The 21,100-nt window shown below is 32.1% G+C and overlaps 1 protein-coding gene and 1 long non-coding RNA gene across 3 annotated transcripts; one reads left to right on the top strand and one right to left on the bottom strand.

Moving 5' to 3' along the window:
• The first annotated feature begins 6,894 nt into the window (after positions 1-6,894).
• On the top strand, positions 6,895-10,247 carry LOC107910108 (U-box domain-containing protein 35). Of its 2 annotated transcripts, none has more exons than XM_016837867.2 (9): positions 6,895-7,010; positions 7,080-7,201; positions 7,383-7,606; positions 7,684-7,741; positions 7,819-8,095; positions 8,210-8,311; positions 8,407-8,832; positions 9,091-9,855; positions 9,942-10,247. In XM_016837867.2, the coding sequence occupies exons 1-9, from the start codon at positions 6,942-6,944 to the stop codon at positions 9,969-9,971; spliced, it is 2,073 nt and encodes a 690-aa protein (XP_016693356.2). In that variant the 5' UTR covers positions 6,895-6,941; the 3' UTR covers positions 9,972-10,247. The 2 variants fall into 2 exon arrangements, with proteins under 2 accessions (XP_016693356.2, XP_040947434.1); XM_041091500.1 differs by having other exon boundaries at positions 7,380-7,606.
• Positions 8,021-9,164, bottom strand: LOC107899457 (uncharacterized). The gene is made up of 3 exons (XR_001684687.2): positions 9,066-9,164; positions 8,194-8,280; positions 8,021-8,111 (listed from the first exon to the last, which is right to left on the bottom strand). It is a non-coding gene; the product is annotated as an uncharacterized lncRNA (long non-coding RNA).
• Positions 10,248-21,100: the final 10,853 nt, after the last annotated feature.

The raw sequence follows: 21,100 nt of genomic DNA, 5'->3' as shown, positions 1-21,100 counted from the left end.
AATAGGAAAGTCCATTAGCTTAATTTAGGTTAGTTAATTTAATTAAAATATTAATTTGGATTTACACTACTAATTTGTGACTCAACTAGATTAGTAATTATTTTCTGTAATTAATTTAATATTAATTTCTCCAATATATAATCCCTTGGGTACGATCCTCGAAATACTTACCAGTATTTCATTGTAAACTTAATTATATTACAATTTGACTCGTACGCTTGTGGACACCGCTTATTTAATTCGATATATTTTTGGTGTGCTATTTAACTATAAACAGTAACGCGTTTATAGACGGCCACATCCCTCATGTTCTTATTTTGTAGTTTATAATAGTCTGCCTTAATGTGACCTAACTTCTTGCAGTAGTTACATACCTTGTCTCGATTCCTTGACTTTGATTCAAACTTGCTTCTTACAAAAAATGTCGAGGGTTACTCATATGACCTACCATCTAAGCCAAACTCATTTTCGACCCTGTCTTTGCTAAAAAAGTTTCCCTTTATATCCTCGAGGGAGAGTTTATCTCTACCATAAATAAAGGTTTCTCTAAAAGACAAATATGAAGGGGAAAAAAACAAAATAATAGTATAGCTTGATCTTCATCATCTATATAAACCTCGACGTTTTTCAAATCATTAAAGAGAGAGAAAAAATGACTTTTGTGAGACCTAATGGATGAACATTCAACCATACAGAATGTGTATAGGTGTTGTTTTAACACCAACCGGTTAGCCAAAGACTTTGTCATATATAAGGTTTTTAACTTTCTCCATAAGGCTGTTGTTGTTTTCTCTGAAAGTACCCTTTGCAACACATCGCTCATGAGGCACAACTGAATTACAGACAAGGCCTTTGTTGGAAAAATTCAAACAATTTTCTTGCATAACAAAAAATTAAAATTTTGAAAATCGACCCAGATTGTGATATTTATAGTAATAAACCTTAAACCAAAATCATACCTGCGTTTTAAGATAAGTCGATCCTTGATGTTTTCTAACTTTCAACCAAACAATCTTCTCTACTATTCTCATATCATGAACTGCTTCGAGTATGGGCTCAAACCAATTAAATCAAAACACAAAACTAGAAAAAAAATTCTCACTTTTATTTGGGGTGAAAACAGAAATTCTCTCTTTAATAGAAACCGGTAGAATTGTTATTTTGGAAAAATATATTTAATAGTTGAGAATAAATTCTCTCTATTTTTCGGCAAAGTAACAATCTATCAAAGTTGTGTTAATAGCTCTATGGTGCCATCTATTTATAGGAAGAGAAGGTAGAATCATTGTTGAATTGTAGAGTTTTATTTCAAATAGAAAAATAACTTCCTAGTCCAATTAGGAGAGGGAGAGGGGCTAATACGGTGTGTTTCCCCTCATATGTATTATGATGGGGATTCAAGTCTCTTATTGTCTTGAGCCCAATTATATGTGCTTTTTGGACTTTTAACCTAACAGTTAATAATTTAATCCAACCCAATACATTTTTTTCTATTTTCCAAAATAAATATTAATTTTCCAATTAAATAATTTTCTCATCTTAATTTTACCATTGGTAAAATTATGACGATTTTATCCCTAGTAAAATTTCCAAGAAAATATATTCAATATTTCACAAATCAACTTGTTTAGTGTGATCAACTGGTTTTTTTTCATTTTTGAACTTTAAAATTGCTAAAAATGTAAACTCATTCTTCTGATTATTTCTAAGTAATCCATATATATTTGCAAATGGATCATTTCTCATTTTCATTTCCATTTCTATTTTTTGAGAAACCCACATTCATTTCCAAATTATTCCGTTTCTCTATTTCTGAGAAAACCATAATCATTTCTAAATGTTCTCCATTTATATGTTTCTATTTATTTCGTTCATTTTAATTCAAACACGTAATTCATTTCTAGTTTCAATAAGCTAGTAAAGGGACCAATTGGACATATGTAATTAGGGATCAAATGATTTATAATAAAGTTTCTTCATTTTGCCTATTAATTAGAAACTTATTTAGTCTCAAGTCATTCCACTATAGTGCCATGATTGAGCTCTCCAAAATGGCATACCGTTACGAAAACAACTACTCAATGTTCATCCAATGACCTTGTCATAAGTGTATTACCCTCATAGGATATCATTGATATCTTTGGGATAATATTCGTTATCCTAATATGATCCTATTTTATCTAATGTAACCATTACATCTTTTTTCATGAAAAGTCAATCACTATCAAATAATGATCAAGTCATTCATCATAAAGATGAATGACTCGTGGTCGTGTTTACTTTTCATTAGCCATGTAATACCAATGAGAGGATATCATTTATCCACGTCTCAGGCTATGAATTCCACTATTGTGAATGACGTTACATACTACAGAAGTTTTACACCCAACGCATTAGCTTTCAGTTCCTTATTTTTTTGAACTTAAGCTTTTGTTTACATCAAAGTGTACAAGTCACATTCATAGTCCGTCATCCACTCAGGATTTAGGTATGTCACACTGTGGATGTCACAAGTGAATAAATCCATAAACAGATTTAGGATCTATTTTTCTTGGGTCTTGTTCGATGTACTGTTAGTCTAGTCAGTCATGTCTATGTTTCTATCTTCCAAGAGTCATCCGCTTTGATGCCTAAGACAAAATATCTCCCTAATTGGACTTGATAGATGACATATTAGTCTTTTAATCAATTTGTTCACTACCAATTAGACTAAGGACATGTTTAGGTTCGCCTACTAATATAAGCTCTAGTAGGTTGCATCATATAGATGCTCTCTTCAAGATAGTCATTCAGAAATGTTGTATTGACATTCATTTGTAAGATCTTGTAATCAAGAGTCGCCACAATAGATAAAAATAAGCGGATTGACTTAAATATGGAAACTGGAGAGAAGATTTCTTCGTAATCAATATCTTCTTTTTTAGTATAACATTTTACAACAGGTCTTGTCACACCCTGATTAGGCGAGCCGGATTGGGTTGAGAGATTACGCCAGTGGAGGTTGCCTAAGTTGCAAAACATAGAATGGTAAAGGTGATAAATTTGTGGTGGAGAGTTACGAAGAACTTCACCAATTATACGAAGTACCAGTCCTAGTGTTAGAAAGGTTATAATAAAGCGATCACCTTATTGGGCGGACTTTTCATGCTAATAAAATCCTCACCCATGTTTTAATATTGTTACTTAAGTATGATAGCTTGTAGGATATGTTTATGTCACCTTGCATCTCTGTAGAGGCAACGTGTCTGTAATAAGGGAACTTGTAAAGTCTCATAGGATGTGATTAATTAGTAGAAGCATGTGAGAACTAGTAATGATTAGAGATAAGTCTGATTGAGATTCAGACGTGAGTTGGCTATAAATAGGATAGTGTGGTAATGGAGAGAAGATTTATGATTCATCTTCTCCACTAGAATTTGTTATCATCGAAGAAACTAGGACAGTTCTTCGCTGCTAGCAAAGGTAGTAACTATAAAAGTTAAGAGAACTTCGGTGCCAATTATCTACTGGTAAATTCTTAAAACCTTCCTTTGAGTTTTACTAGATAGATAAAGACTAACTTAAGAAATGATTGGTAGGATTTCCTTAACTACTGGATAGGAAGGTTTAAAGGAACTTAATTGATTTTTTTGGAAACAGTTCGAGTGCTTATTTTTACCAATTAGCCTTAAAATTATCAAGTATTTGCAGTATTTAATGTATTATCGAGTAAAGTTATACAAAAACAAAGAAAAAAAGGATGCTTTCATATATACAAGGCTTATTATATTATTTGGTACTCGAATTTGACATTTTTTTTTAATGCGGTACTTGTTTTATTTTTATTCCAATGTGGTACCTATATTTGGTAAAAGTTATACATTTTGGAATCCAAAGGTAACAATGTTGATTTTTTAGCATTAAGTTCGGTTTTAAGGTTGATTTGGTGAAATATTATTAGATTTGAATTCTCATTATTTTGTTAATAGAATAAAATCAGTGATAATTGTGAATTTATTTAATTTTGTATGTAACTTGTTAAATATAATCACATGACTGTATTTTTTGGTAACTTTTAGGTTTGACTTGATGAATGTTAAATGCTAATATTATTAGTTAATTATGAATTCCAAAAATAAATATCACTTATGAAACCCGGATTAAACACCTTAAAAAATTGACACTGCTAATTTTAAGTATCAAAATATATAATTTTTGTTAAATACATATACAATATTAGATTAAAAAAAACAAAAATACTTCATTAAAAATGTCAACGTATAATCTATATATAATTGTAATGACTTATGCATGGTTCTATAGATGCATCCATACATAGCCATTAGTGTAAGGACATGAAAGCAGCTTCGTGGTGATTTCGAGGAAAATATGAATTGTAATTAATAAAATAGTAATGATATCTTCCCATACTTGGGAACGAAGAAATGATTCAGAAAATAAATAAATTTAGAAGGATAAATGCAATGGTGGATTCAAACAAATATTTTGAGGGTAAGAATAAAGTTGTATATTTTTATGATAGTAAAAGTAAAATTTTATTATTTTAATAGTATATATTTTTATAATTTTAAAAGGATTAAATCATTTTTTTCTTATTTTTATAGGGAGTTAAAATATATATTAATTTAAAATTTTTAAAATTATAAAAAGACTAAAAATAAATTTTTTCATTGGGATGGGAGTCCTACAAACCTTCTTAACTCTACCCCTGGATAAACGCACTCAATAGTTAAAACCTATAAAACTTGGTCATCGCAATAACATTTACAGAATGAAAGACTTTCTTTCATTGCAGATATATAATATTCATATTTATAGAGCAAGTTAAAAATTCTAAATTGAGTGAGTCATATCATAATAAATAAAGAATTGAACTACCTTGTGTTGTGTCCCATTCAATTTAATGTAGATCTTAGATGATTTGTCAAGTAAGATCGAAATTGTAGATTCAATGTGCATAGTTTTTTTTTTCACAATTTATACATTATTGGTAAAAGCAACTCACTGCTATAAATAGGCGATTTTTGTAACTTAAACCTACAACATAAGCTCAGGGATTAACACGAACCAAATACAGTGATTCGATTAATTTAGTTACTAAGTATTTTGTAGGTCACTTCTTTATATTGTACACTAGAATATTCTAAGTAATAGGAGGAATTTTTAAAAGAAACTTCAAAAATGTATAAAGAACATTGCAAAAATGAACTTTTGAATATGTAAGTAAACGTAAGAAATTTGAGTTTATAAAAATATTGAGAAAATGACTAAGAAATTCAAATAAATTCTATCTAACCCCTTAATACAGAACCAATAAAATAATTCAATATAAAATTCAAACATGAAAAAAGGAATAATAAAAAAAAAAACTTTTGAAGTCTTCGCAACGAGAGGTACAAAATATCATAGCGTAGCTGCTAAGCGAAATATCTAGTCTTCGTGAAAGAGAAGTTCTGTTCACCGAAAGCAAAGCACGTATTAAAGAGTCGAGATTTATTGCTCCAATGGAGTGGCAAATAAGTTGAGTTGACTCACAACAAATTGTGTTGCAGCATCTGGCCGAGGACTAACTCAACAAAATATAAAATTAAATAAATGAAAACAAGAGCATGTTTGAAAATCTTGATAATTAAGATTCATTGGAATCCAGGAACATAAAGATTTGATCGTTTTCTTATCCCTTTGGATTGGGGAGGGAAATGTTCGACTAGTCATTGCACTGCACCATTGACCATCGAAGAAATATTTTTTAAAAATATATGTCTAACTAGGGTTGGGTCAACTTTGTGTTTATGCATGATGTTATACCAATTCAATCGAAGAAATATATATATATTTTTTAAAAACCCTCAAATTTGATTCCTAGTAAATACATCAAGTGATGGATGAAGTTATCATTTAATATAAATATAAGTATTCAAATAAATTCATTTTTAAATTATTCATAGATTTACTTGGAAACGACACTTTTTTTTTTGATATCTCAACCCAATATATATTGTTACATACTTTATTTATTTCTTTTCCGTATCTTTACTTATTTTTCTATTTTTTTTAGAAAAATAATATTTTATCTAATATAATAGATATGCATAATCTAGCACGAATTTAAAGCTCATCAAAATATAACAAAATCGAACTAAAATTCAACTCGTTTTGTTAGCTAGCGTACCTCAGAAGTTGAACGGTTAACAAGAAACAAATTGAACTTAATAAGGGCTAAATGAGAAGAAAGAAAGTGGGCAATCCAAGGCTCTAAATTCAAAGGTTCAACCGATGGTACGATTGCTTGCCAAGAATGGAATATCTTCGTTTAAATCTACAGTTAAGAGCAGTGTAAGATTAAAGTTAATTGTTTCAACTGACAAAAATATTTAAACATAACACGTGTAATTAGTTTTGTAAGAAAATCATTAATGGTTCCAATTACCACTTTATTGGGCAATTAGTTTTGATTGTTTCCAGAAAACAAATAAACCTACCAAACTTCCCTCTTCATTAGCCATGGTCTGTAGGGGAGGTTTATGGAATATGTATGATATAAGAGTGAGAAAGGCAAGGGTAAGCAAAGCAAATTGATTTGATTTGGTGCATTAAGGGGTTTAAGTAAAAGATGGCGAGAAGAAATGGAGAAAGGAAAGAACACAGTGCGATGGTGGCAGTGGGAATAGACAAGGACAAGGGAAGTCAATACGCATTGAAATGGACCGTTGATCATCTTTTGTCCAAGGGTCAATCTATCAATCTTGTCCATGTGAAAACTAAACCTTCTTCCATACCCACTCCTTGTATGTTTTTTCTTTCTTTTTATATATTAATCAACTAAATACCAATCTTTTCTCTCTCTCTTGCACATTTCATTCAATTATTATATATGCATGCATGCAGCTGGGCTCCTCACAAACATATCTAAAGTTAACGATGATGTTGCAAAAGCATATATGCAACAAGTGGACAACCAAGCCAAGGAGGTCTTTCTACCTTTCCGATGCTTCTGCTCGCGGAAGGACGTACGTTTTCTTTCCCTTCTCTTCTCTTTGATGATAAACTTTTTTTTATATAATTTAATATTGCAACAGATCACAAGTAATGAAATCATACTGGAGGATACCGACATAGCTAAAGCCTTAATTGATTATGTTTCCTCCTCTTCAATCGAGATTTTAGTACTCGGCGCCCCAACTAAAGGCGGCTTTATTAGGTAAGTAATCGATTCCTCTTTCTCCACCCAGCACGCACACATGCATGCAACAATAATTCTGCTTGTAAGATTAAATGCATGCATACATGATCGATGCATCTAAATATTTCAATTCATAATATGGCTCATTGATCTAGCGGGTCATAACATTGCTTTTGCCTATATCTTGTCGTGACAGAAGATTCAGGAGCACGGAGCTTACAACAACAGTCTCAAAAGGGGCTCCCAATTACTGCACAGTATATGTGATAGGCAAAGGGAAGATCTCATCAGTGCGATCTGCTTCTGCTCCCCCTCCAGCTAGACATCACCCTCCTGCACCTCAACCACAGCAGCCCCCACCCTCTATCATTCCCGAAATAACTGAATCCCCTTCGGCTCAAGCACTTTTCCCTAGATATCGAGGTTCTTGCATGCCTCCTCCTCCTCCTATTCTTGACTTGTATCCCTCTTCACTCACGCTATTCATTTTGCTTCTGTAGGAGCTCCTAGTAGGTCCCAACATCCACCACGCAACATGTATGAAGACTTGGAAATGAAGTAAGTTATAATAATATTATTAACATATATATATACAAGTAACTTCGAAACTCAAAATTTTCAATCGCCTGCAACAGGTCACCGTTCACGAGACCGAGAAATAAATACGAGCCTTCAGTTCCTGAATCTGACATATCATTCGTAAGTAGTGGGAGGCCAAGTACTGATAACATGTCATCTCTGCACGACAATATGGATTTCGGGACTCAACGGCTTTCGATCAGCTCTGAATATGACAGCATAAGCCTTGGATCTTCATACTCAGGAAACAGGTCCATTGATTTCAGTTCACAGTATGAGAGCTCCTCAACATCACATGAAAGTGGTAGGACATCATGGTCATCTCAGAATATGGTAAGGCAATACTTTTCTGCCATGAAAATGAGCATAATTAACTACTATGCAAAACAGCTAAGAGAATAGAATATACATGTTTAAGAATGGAACTTAACCATTCAGATGCCACAGGATGATGTGGAAGCTGAGATGAGAAGACTCAAACAGGAGCTCAAGCAGACAATGGAGATGTATAGTGCAGCCTGCAAGGAAGCACTCTCAGCAAAACAGAGGGTACTTTAATATCTAAAAGCTGAAATTATTTCTGCGCATAATCTAAAAAGTTTAGAATGTGGTATACGATAATTTTATTAAAATTCTGATTACAGGCAAAAGAACTTCAAAGCTGGAAATTACAAGAAGAACAAAAAATAGAAGAGGCACGACTGGCTGAGGAAGCTGCACTTTCACTTGCAGAAAAGGAGAAAGCAAAGTGTCAGGTGGCCATTGAGGCAGCCCAAGCAGCTCAACTGATTGCTGAACTTGAAGCACAAAAGAGAAAGATTGTAGAAAAGAATGCCAATAAAGAAGCTGATGATAGGAAATTGGCTATAAATAATTTTGGGCATGATCTCAGGTATAGGAAATATACAATTCAAGAGATTGAAACAGCAACAGATCTCTTCTCGCCATCTCGCAAAATAGGAGAAGGAGGTTATGGGCCAGTGTACCACTGCAACCTGGACCACACACCTGTTGCCATAAAAGTACTACGTCCAGATGCAGCCCAAGGACAATTACAGTTTCAGCAAGAGGTGAGCATGCAATTCTAAGCACAAATCAAGTTACACAAATGCATTAAATCGTAAATAGCAATCATCTGTGCACATCTCCAAGTAAACATATGCATACTTCCTTTTGCCAATATACACATCTAACAAAATCTTAAACTACGTATCGGCTACTCTATTCTAATATTCTATTTAGTAAGAATCTGCCAAATCATGTCAGTAGGGCCTTGCTGAAATGCTTACTAAAATTTACTCACCACATGTATTTGGCAACTCATACAGGTTGAAGTGTTATGCTGCATACGACATCCAAACATGGTACTTCTCCTTGGAGCCTGTCCAGAGTATTGCTGCCTAGTCTATGAATACATGGCTAATGGAAGCTTGGAAGACCGGCTATTTAGGCGCAATAACAGTCCAGTACTTCCATGGCAAGTAAGATTTAGAATTGCTGCAGAGATTGCAACAGGTCTTCTTTTCCTCCACCAAACCAAACCAGAGCCTATTGTACACCGTGACCTGAAACCGGGCAATATTTTGCTTGATCGCAACTATGTCAGCAAGATTAGTGATGTTGGATTGGCTAGGCTTGTTCCTCCATCTGTTGCTGACACTGTAACTCAGTATCGAATGACATCAACCGCCGGAACATTCTGTTACATAGATCCAGAATATCAGCAAACTGGAATGCTAGGGATAAAATCCGATATCTACTCACTTGGGATCATGCTTCTACAAATAATAACTGCTAAACCACCAATGGGTTTGACTCATCATGTTGAGAACGCTATTGAAAATGGAAATTTTGCTGGAATATTAGACCCAGCTGTACATGACTGGCCCAGGGAAGAGACCTTGATCTTTGCAAAGTTAGCCCTTAAGTGTTCAGAGCTGAGACGTAAAGACAGACCAGATCTAGGACGGGTAGTGTTGCCTGAGCTTGACAAATTGAGAACTCTTGCTGATGAAAAAATGCCTTTCATCAAGATTGGTGGCAGTGCAGGGACTTCCCCAAATAACAGCCATGTTTCCACCTCCTCAATTCAGGTAAAGCTATAAATTGATGCAATTTGATATCAAACAAATCCTACAATCAGTTAAATATAACTTGTCTTCTTCCATTTGCTTCTCAGGATGGACATGATAACTCAAGGAGCTACTGAAAGACAACATCCACCATTGGAATACAGGGAACTGAAGTCTGCCATCAAAACAGAAGTTCAGAATTCTGTGCATCCAAGCTCCAATTGTTTCATTTTTCTTTCATTGGCTCATCCTTACGGACTTCATTATGAACGTAACTATAGAAATGCTATAGGCATCTTATAGGAAGTTGTGCTTGCATCAATAATCATGAAGCCACTGAAACATGGTGTTAAGGCTTTAAATATCAAGAGAGGTCTGATACTCATGTAACTTTACAATGAAAATAAAAGTTCAAAAATGGTTGAAGATCAAGTTTTTAGAATCATGTGAAGAAATTTCTTTAAAATAGAATAAAGGTTTTGAAAAATTTATAATTCAGATGCCACAAGGATAGAGGCTCATGCACCTAAAACTAATGGTATTTGGGCTCATTGGTCATACCAAATGCCAATCGTGCTTTCCCCTTTAATTGATTGCTTAACACGCATTTAATTGTTTTTATTTTAATAAAAGATTTTAATTTTATATAATCAGTTTAAGTATTTATTATTAAAGAATAAAAGATATATAAAGTATTCTAATATATATTTGCATGAATACATTCGTACTTTCTACTCTTAAATTTTTATTATTTGAATTTTAAAAAATTGAAGTAAATAAATTATTTATATTATTGTTATTTTGAGTTCTAAAATAAATAATTTATAGGTCGTAAGTATTGAGTACAATTTTTGTTTTGATAGAATCATATCTAAAACAATTTTCAATAAATTGTGTTAATTAATAATATTATTAAAATAATTATAATTATTTTTTTAATTTAAATATTATATTAATAATATATTAACATATTTACTAATAAAGATAAAAGAAAGCAGAAAATTATCTGCATAACTAAATTATATTCGTTATGTTTTTAATATCCATAATAATAAAACTATTATGGTTCATAAAAAATTTTAATGTATAAACTTGTTGTGATATCTATTGAAAATAAATTTTAAATGTTGTGTTAATTAATATTATTAATAATAAAATTATAATTATTTTTTAGTTTAAACATTATACTAATAATGTTTTATCATATTTACTGAAAAATGTGAATATAGAAAACTAATTATAACGGTTTATAAAATATTCATGTATAAATATGTGGGGTTATTTATTCAAGATAAATTTTTTATTCCATGAAGATTTTTTTATTTTTTTAATGTAGTAGATTATATTTAAATAATTTGAAATTAAATAAATGACATATGAATAAGTTGATAACATTTTTTGGAAAAAAAATTGATATTGATTTTTTATTACTTTAAAACTTATCGAATTATATTTACATTATCTTTTATGTTAAATATTTTAAATATATTTATGTATTTAAACTTGTAATAATTAATAACATAATAAAAAATTGTTAAAATAGGAAAGATGCTTGGACTGTCATATATATTCGCGTTTTAAGTTTCAATGTTTCCAAATATAATTTGCTAATTTAGTTATGAGTAAAGCTAAAGGCTCTATAAATATGATTAACTAAGTAATTCAGGTAGTTATCTGAATCATTATTTATATCTGCGTTTAAAGGTAATTACCCTAAATTTGTTAATAATATTTAAAAAAAAGCGAAAAAAACATAAGTGCTTCAAAGTTCATACGTAAAGAAAAGTGATTAATTGTGTTTATTGATAAATTTTTAGAAATTGCACTTCTGTAATAAATCAAGCTTTATTGAAGGGTTTTGGTTGAAAACGGGGTTATGGTAAAAAGGTGTTTGTGGATTACAAATGCTCAATTTACGGGGAAGGAGGGAATTTAATACTTATGCTTAAGCGAATCTAAAAGTAACTAGTGTTTAGGGTTTGTGAGTTTAAAATTTTCTTATATTATACCTTTCGCTAGCTTCAAAATAAATTCGTTAGCACTGAGTAGAAAATAAATTAATATTAAATAAATAAATTATTACTATGATGTGAAAGAACCATTGCCTTATAAATGAATTCACCCTAATTGGTGTAATCATATAGTAGACATCGTCTCCCAAGATTAATACAGTTCTTCAATATTTGCACACTCGAATAAGGAAGGTAGAACTCAATTGGTATTGCTCTTTTGAAATAATCTGAAAATAGAATTAATTGGAAACATCACACTAGGATCAATTCCTAGGAAAATTTGGAGGGGTCACAAACGGTCCCACTTAAAACCTAAACTCCTAGACAGAATTTTCTCTAATGCAATTTAAGAAAAATTCTAAAGTTTTAAAAAGAATGAGAGAGAGTAGAAGAAGCTTTGTTTTGTAGTTGTGTATCAAATGAAGGAAAAATGCCTTCTATTTATAGGATTTTGGAAAAGGCAAAAACGTAATTTAGTAGGGTAAAATGGTAATATTTCCATGTAACGATTAGAAAAATATTTAATGTTTTTGTAACTATAAAAACGATTTGTAACTATTGAAAATAATGTTTTGTAACTGCTGAAATAAATTTGCATTACTAACATTCCCCCATTAATGTAAAGTAATTGGAAATTTTGCAAACATAAGAAAATATATGAGAAAAGCAACAACGAATTTAGCTGCTTAAGCACTAGTATCTTATGGATTTGAACTAGTACATAGTGAAATGAGTGATTCTTCTCTTAACAAGTGAACGAATCTTGAACTTGTTAAGATAGGGGGTTAACTCATGACACACAACTAATCTCAGATCCAATTTATGTTCCATGATAGATCAACAAGTTTTAGCCAATAAACCTTGGGATTGTAATATCTCGTTTTTTAGTGGTGACAAAAATGGTGGTTTCGGGGCCACAATTCCGATACATGAAGTCATATTTTTATTTTTAATAAGGTTTATGGAATTATACAAGTATAGTATTAAATTTTGGTGAAGTAATTTTAAGGTTTTAATAATTAATTGAATTAAAAGGATTAAATTGTGAAAGATGTAAACTTTGGTAGTTAATGAATTAAATTGATTTAATTGTGTAATTAATGAAATAGTGGGGACTTATGCAGTAAATTGTCCATAAGACTTATTGATGGATGGTTAAGTGCATTTTTATTGTAGAATTTTAAGATTTTAAATAAGGGAAATATAGTAATTATATAAATAAATTAAAGAAAAATAAAAGACAAAAGAAATGGTATCATTTTCTCATGCTTTCTCACCGAAATAGAAGAAAGAAAATTTAGCTTTGGGAGTTTGAAGTTCAGTTAGCTTATGATCATTGCATGTAAGCTTATTTTTATTCTATTTCTTGTAATTTTTGTGTTTTTGTGATTGTTGCAACTAGGTCTAGATAGCTCAAACCTTGATTTTAGAAATTGTTAAAGATTTGAGATGTTGCCATTGATGAATCTTAGTTAGTTTGAATGATAAATGGTGGGTTTGAATTCTTGATTGCTAATTAAAAATGATGTATTTAGTAATTTTGATAGTTTTTGAGTTATGGATTAAATTGTTAAAATATTAAAATTTACATGGTAATCTCGTGAATTTTGAGTTGTTGTGGATTGTACTAATATGGTAAAATATTCGGCTAATTGTGGTACTTGGCAAATTTTATTAAATTAGATGATTTTCGAGTTAAGGTACTACGTCGCATAAAGTGTAAAAGTTAAGGCCAAATGTGTAATTTTTGTAAATAGAAGGGTATGGTTTTTTTAAAAAAAAGTATTAATAAATGAAATAAATTTTTTGTTAGATCAAAATTCTGTTGATATACGAGGAAAAAGAAAAGTAGCGGAATAGTCCTTGAACTTCTTTACTGCAATTTAGCTCAAGTAAGTTTGTAGTAACTTGTTTTTTATTGCAATTAAACTATAAATTATGTTGTTGTTTGTTTTCAATTTGATTATATATACTACAACAAAAGTTTAGATCGTTAAATAGATGTGTAAGAAATTGAGGAAAAATCTAAAATGATGGAAATTGACTTGTAGTAGGTTATATATGAATGCACATCCATGTCCCCGTTTGTACTTTGGTACCCTTGAATGCACATACGTGCCCTTGTTTATACTTCGGTACCCCTGACTGCACATATGTGCCCTTGTTTGTACTTTGATACCCTCTAAATGCATTTTAATGTCTCAGCATTTCACCATTTATGCTCCCAAAACTTTGAGTAATTACTTAATATGTGAACCGAGTTTGATTATATTTAGAGTAAATGTTATACTATGTCCTTACTAAGCTAAGTAAGCTTACGGTTTTCTTGGGTTGTTTTGTAGATAATCGTTGCTGACTTTTTGGAAGGATCAATCAACCAGCTCACACTATGCATCTAAGTCGGTAGTTTTTGCATCTTATTTATGGGTAGTGGCATGTATATATAGATGAATATATGAGTTTAATGAATGTGGATAGACGTAGTTAATGAGTGAGATTAGTGGTTTTCTTTGAGTACATTTTGTAATGTTGGAATAAGTATATATAATGCATAGATGAATATCTTGATGTGTAGTTGATGAATGGTGTAGTTTAGAGTTGTGGTGTGATGCTTTATTTTGTAATGACATATATATAGGGAGGTCTTTTGATTTTTGAGACTATGTTTTGGTAGGTTAGCCTATCTAAATGTTTTGGTATATGTTTTAGCTTAAAGTTTTGTAGTTTAAATAGCTAAATACTAGTTCAAATATGGAAAAATTTGGTATGAATGTGAATCATGAATGATTGATACTTTGTTAATATGTTGAAAAATATAAAATGTGGTACCAATGAGGGTACATTGGTTAGACACTTAAGGTGGTTGTTTTGACATATTTTGAGCATGTTTAATTGTGTTTTGAATAGGTTAAATGGCTAGTAATTGGGTTGCTTAGTGTCCAAGTAAGCATGATTTGGTAGACTTAAGTTTTAAGGTACATTTAGGTACACACGGTCTGACACATGGCCGTGTGTCACACATGAGCAACACATTCGAGCGTACACCCTGATTGTGTTGTAAAATAGTATAGGTGTAGTTTTCACATGGGATGACACACGACCTGAGACACGGCCCTGTAAGATTATTTTCGAAAGGTACACAGCTTTTGCGTATGGGCGTGTGAAGTCACACACGAGCATGTAGAATAGTCACACGCCCATGTCTGAAGCCACACGGTTTAGCACATGGCTTGCGACATGGCCATTTGACCCAAGTCAGTGAGTTGCACAGGTAGAGACATGGGCCGGGACACGGCCGTGTGTCCTAACTTCAAATTTCCACACGGTCTGGGATATGACACATGGCTTGGACACACGGCCATGTGACCCCTACATCTCAAATTTTCATGTTTTTCTCAAAATTTATGATTTGTCTCAATTTGATCCCTGATTGTTTTTAATGTATTCTTAGGGCCCCGAAGGCTCGATTATAGCCCAAAATGAGTATGTTTGTTATGAATGGAACTTAATTATTGATAATTAATTTAAGTGGAATTATTCATTTAGGTTTAATGTTAAGTTATGTTTGTATTATAACATCTTGTAGTTTTATTCCGACAATGGAAATGAATTAAGAGTGTTATAGGGATGCTGGTAAGTGTTCTAGAAAGACTACCCAATGTCTTTCATAAAAGGTGGCTAGTTCTTCACACTAACGTAGGTGATTTCAACAAGTCTATCTCAATATAGACCATCCGAATTAGGACTATGAAATCATTAAGAACATTTTTAAACTTATTCTTTCAAATTTAAATTTGGTGAATTCATCAAGTCCGTCTCACTTGGACCACCCAAACTATGGGATATGAACTCATTAAGAGTAATAAACTCAACCTCACATGTCAGTGAATTCATCAAGTTTGTCTTAATAGGACCACCCAAACCCTGGGCTATGAATGAATTAAGAGTAAGAACTCAACCTTATGCATGCACATCGTTTTCCATATGGATAGATAAAATGTACACTCTGAGTTTTTTCATGGTTTTGTTTCACCTAAATTGAACTTAGAGAACTAAGTTGCGTGTCCACCATGAATTCCTCAACCACTAGGCTTAAGGCCCATCCCCCTCGATGAATCTAGAATCATTTTCCTACTTAATCCTTTGGTTAATGGATTAGCTAAGTTCCTTTCTAACCTCACGTATTCCATAGAAAGTACTCCATTCTTTATTAAATATCTCAAAGATTCATGTCTTATATGAATATGCGTTCCTTAACATTGTAAGCTTGGCTTTTTGCAACACAAATTGCGGCTTGTAAGCCACATAATAGAGATACGGAAGGTGTCGATTTTTCCCATAAAGGAATCTCTACCAGTAATTCATAAGCCACTCGGCCTCTTTCCTGACTAAGTTAAGAGCTATAAACTTTGACTCCATCATGGAGCAAGTAATACAAGTCTGTTTAGTAGATTTCCAAGAAATAGTTGCTCCTCCCAAAGTAAAAACATACCCACTTGTAGAGCTTACTTCATCATTATCAGTTACCTAGTTTGCATCACAATAGCCCTCTAGGACTGCAGGGTATCCAATAAAATCCAATTCCTAAGTTATTGTACCTTTAAGGTATTTTAGAAATCGCTTTAAAGCATTACAATGCTCATTTCTAGGATTATGGGTATATCTATAGTCTACTGACTGCATATGTAATATCAGGTCAGTGTAGTTCATCAAGAACATAAGACTTCTAATAATTTTAGCATACTCTAATTAGAAACACTATTTCCTTTATTTTTTTAATAGTTGTATGCTAGAATCATAAGGAGTTCTCAAAGGGATTACATCAAAGCTGATGTGATCCGGCCCGGGTGAGTCGAGTCGATTCACATGTTTGTATCGGTCGTCGATGAGGAGAATGTTCGGGCGTTGAAATCGCAAGTTTGGTGATGATATGCAGAAGCTAACAAAGTGGTTTTGGGAATGAACGGAGGGTTTAGAAATATGTAGGTTTGGTTTAATGATAAAGAAATAAATGATTGATAAGTCGGATAGGTGGTGGACGTGGAAAGATGATCTTAAGAACAAGAAAGAACCAACACTATATCAAAGTGCTGACCTGAGACTTATACGTCATTTAAGGTGGACCTTGACCCGCTAACTAGGAAGTTAGGAACCAAATGTATATTTTGGAGAACACCACACTTGGTGATGAGTGATAAGTTCAAAGAAACAAGTCGGGAAGATGCCACTAGTAACGCTAGATAAGTCGAACAAGACTTGTACAAAATAGGAGAGGAGGTAAACTCACTCATGAACAAAATGTTCATAAAATTTTATCAAAGTTCAAAAAGTCGTCTAACCTCAAACAATGTCTTCTTATAAACTATTTATAGGCATTATTATGACTGTTCAAATGCCTATTTGTGACCTTTCACCTTTAGCAATTAAATAAAGTTATTACAAACTTTAATTTCATATTAAACTCTTGTAAGGAAACCAATGAGTCATGTCTCTTCATGGGAACCTGATGTAGTTGAAAATGCATGTCAATTCTCCTTAATGAAGACTTTAAGCATCATTAATGTCTTTAATTGATGTCCCTTAAACTCTCTTGTAACCACATGATAAAAGCTTGTGTAACATCCTCTTAAATGACACCATGATGAATACTTAAGACTCTAAAAACGTTCATACTTGAAGAGTCTCTTTTGGTCCATTAAATAGCCTCCTTAATGTTCTTTTAAAAGCTTTGAAACTATCCCACTTTGAAGAGTCTTTAATCATATGAAAAGTCACCTGCAAAATAGAAATTTAAGATTAAATAGTAACTTAAAACACTAATAAAAACAACATATTTAATAACACTCATGCACGCAAATTAATTCAACATGCAACTTAAATCACCTTATTTAAAATGAAAATAAACACACTTTAATTTATGCATTAAAATGTAACAGCCAATTAAATAACATACTTATATAAACAAACCTCAAACATATTAAACAACTAAGATGCTTAAATGCAAGGTTTAAGATGCAAACTAAATGAACAAATGAGTTACTTAATGCATGACTTAATTTAATGATGCAGACTTAAACTAACATGGAAGTTACATAATGCATGTCAAAGTTAAGAGATGTAGATTAATAATGCAGGACATTAATTAAAGATGCATATTAATAATGTACAAACTAAAACATAATTAAAGACACAAAAATAAATGAATTAAATTCCTTATTCCAGCAACCAAATTAACAAACTAAAATTAAAAGCTTCATTTTGCACTTAGGCCCCTCGAGTTTGGGCCAATCTCAATGTCGTAGAGTTGTGTCGTAACATGACGCGGTCGAGATTGCATCATACCCTCCCTCTTGAAGACGATTTGTCCTCAAATCGGGCCATTTGCTTGCGAAGAACCTCTCAAGATCACGAACCCCATTGTACTTAAAAATGATAGAATCGTTTCCAAAAACTTGAAAATCACAAATGGTTCGGAAAGGAAATAGGCTATTTGCATACCCTCATTCTTTAGGAGAATACCATTTTGACTTGTCACCTTCACTTGGAAACAACTTGGGAACACATACTCCGGGCTTAAAAACATAGTTTTGATTACTCATTCTACAACGCAACAAAAATTTTGTTTTTACAAGGAAATCACACTTGCCAAGCAAACCATATTTAGGCAGACAATCATGCAAACAAGCTAATGTACTTGCCAATGCCTCATCAAATGTTTGAAATAGAATTGAATAGAGTTCAAGGCATTCAATTAACTTAAATGGATTCCACAAGTCATGTCAGAATGTGATTAATGAGTCAAAAGTTAGACATAATCATCACAAATAGGTATTTGAAAAGATTCACATGGTTCTCGAAGCTGTACAATCATGCCGTGCATTAGACGTTTGCCTACAGATTCTCTCACAATTGCATCAACACAATTATAAAAAACAAGAACCTTTTTGTCAACAATCAAAACAGATATATCGTGTTCAATCGAGGCAAAACAATTAACCATTTCACAATCTAAGTATCTTTCAAAAATCAATTCATCAACACAATGTTTGTCACCATCCAAGGAGAACAAAAACGTTTCAAAGTTTTCAAGTGTCTTACCTTGTTTATCTTCAAGAGCAAGAAAATAAAGATAGTTTTTATCTTGCTCGATCAACACAAACCTTCGCTCCTCGGGGGTATAGTGTAATTGATACTTTGTGGTTGAGTTAACCTTTTCGGGATGAATTGCAAACTTCATGTACAACCACAGAAATTGTTTAAGGAACGAATTTAAATTGAAAACAAATTGGGAAAATTTTGTTACCTTATTCAAAAACCAAGTATCAAACAAATAGAAATTATTCGAACACAATTGATGTTGCTTGATTTTCCCACAAAATGAACCAAAACAGATTCCGGGTTTAAACACGCGAGTTTGATTACTTATGCCGAAACGTAGCAAAGGTTTCATTAAGTCAAACATATCAAACCAAAAGGATTTTTGCATACACGGAAACATACAATCAAAACTCTTTATAGTTATCAGAACAGATTTGCACCAAATCATGGATTCTTCACAATGCAGTAACTGATGCACGAAATTATCAAAATCGAAAATTTTAATCGCTTTTCGTGAAAAGCCGACATCGTACAAAATCAAATCTTTGGTTTGTCAATCGTACAGAACAACATCAACCACATTCAAAGAATAGCAATTATTCGGATGAAGATAAAGGAATCTTTTTAAAACTAAGTCATTTTCAACAACTTTCAGACTTGATTGCCATAACTCGGTTGTTAAAAATTCCTTACCTCGCTTACCTTCGAACTCGTCGGGTGTGATTTCATCTTCAAATTGACCTATGCTGATCATACGAAAGCGTCTTTCATCTTAAAGGTAGATAATAAATTTTTGGTTTTATTAATGATTTTTATATTGGAACTGAAAATTAACATGTCATCCACATACAAACTGATGATGACACAATCAAAACCAAACATTTTAAAATACATACATGTATCTATACTATTAACAATAAAACTAAAACTGAGAATAGTCTTATGAAATTTCTCATGCCATTGCTTTGGAGCTTGTTTAAGACCATACAAAGATTTTCTGAGTCTGCAAACTTTATCTTCCATACAAGGTGCCACAAACCCTAGAAGTTTTTCAATGTAGATATCTTCATCTAAATCTCTATTCAAGAAAGTCTTCACATGCATCTGATGTACCGACAAATTGTGAATGGAAGCTAAGAAAAACAAAACACAAATGGTTGAAATCTTAGTCACAATAGAGTATGTATCAAAATAATCTATTCCTAATTTCTGAGTGAATCCTTTAACAACTAGTCTTGGCTTATACTTTTGGATTGACCCATCTGGTCTATTCCCAATCTAAAGACCCATCTGTTGCTAATAGGTCTAAAACCTTTCGGCAAGTCTACTAGTTCCCAAGTATGATTAGACATAATAGATTCTAGCTCATTATTAATAGCATCTCTCTAAAAACTCACATATATTGATTTTATGGCTTCATCATAGGCTTTTAGATCCCCATTTATAAAAAATGCATAAGCAATAGAATCACTTATTAAGTCTAAATCACTAATCTCAATTGCAAAGGAAATAAGGAAATTAGGTCCGAAACTAATGGTCGACCTTTGTCTTTTACTTCTCTTAGGTTCCACATCATCATTAAGAGTATTTCTATTATGTGTACTAGAAGAAAAAAAACATGTTCATCTAAATGAGTATCAATATTTCTGATAGATTTCTTTAAAGGAAACACATTCTTAAAGAAAACAACATCTCTAGATTCATATATGGAATGATCATGCAAAGACATAAGTCTATATGCAACACTATTTAAAGCATATCCAACAAATACAACATCAGCAGTTTTAGATCTGATAGTATTCTTTTTAAAAGAAGGCAAACCTACTTTTGCTTAGCACCCTCATACTCTCAAATATTGTAGATTAGGGGCATAAACTTTCCACAATTCATATAAAGTACAATCTAAATTTTTATGAGACACTCTATTAAGAATATGGTTTGCAGAAAGTACAGCCTCCCCCTACATACTGTCAGGTAAACCAGAACTTAGAAGTAAATCATTAATCATTTCTTTTAGAATTTTTTTTCCTTTCAGCTATGCCATTTTTTTAATAAGGATGAAAAAATTCATGTATAATACTGTCTTTCTCACAAACCTCTTTAAGGAAATTAATGTCATATTCACCACCTCTATCAGATTTAAGACATTTTATTCT

The sequence above is a fragment of the Gossypium hirsutum genome, chromosome D04 (assembly GCF_007990345.1).
Source record: "Gossypium hirsutum isolate 1008001.06 chromosome D04, Gossypium_hirsutum_v2.1, whole genome shotgun sequence".
Lineage (NCBI taxonomy): Eukaryota > Viridiplantae > Streptophyta > Magnoliopsida > Malvales > Malvaceae > Gossypium > Gossypium hirsutum.
Note: the sequence above shows the minus strand (reverse complement) of the source record. Positions and strands in the feature narration are given on the sequence as shown.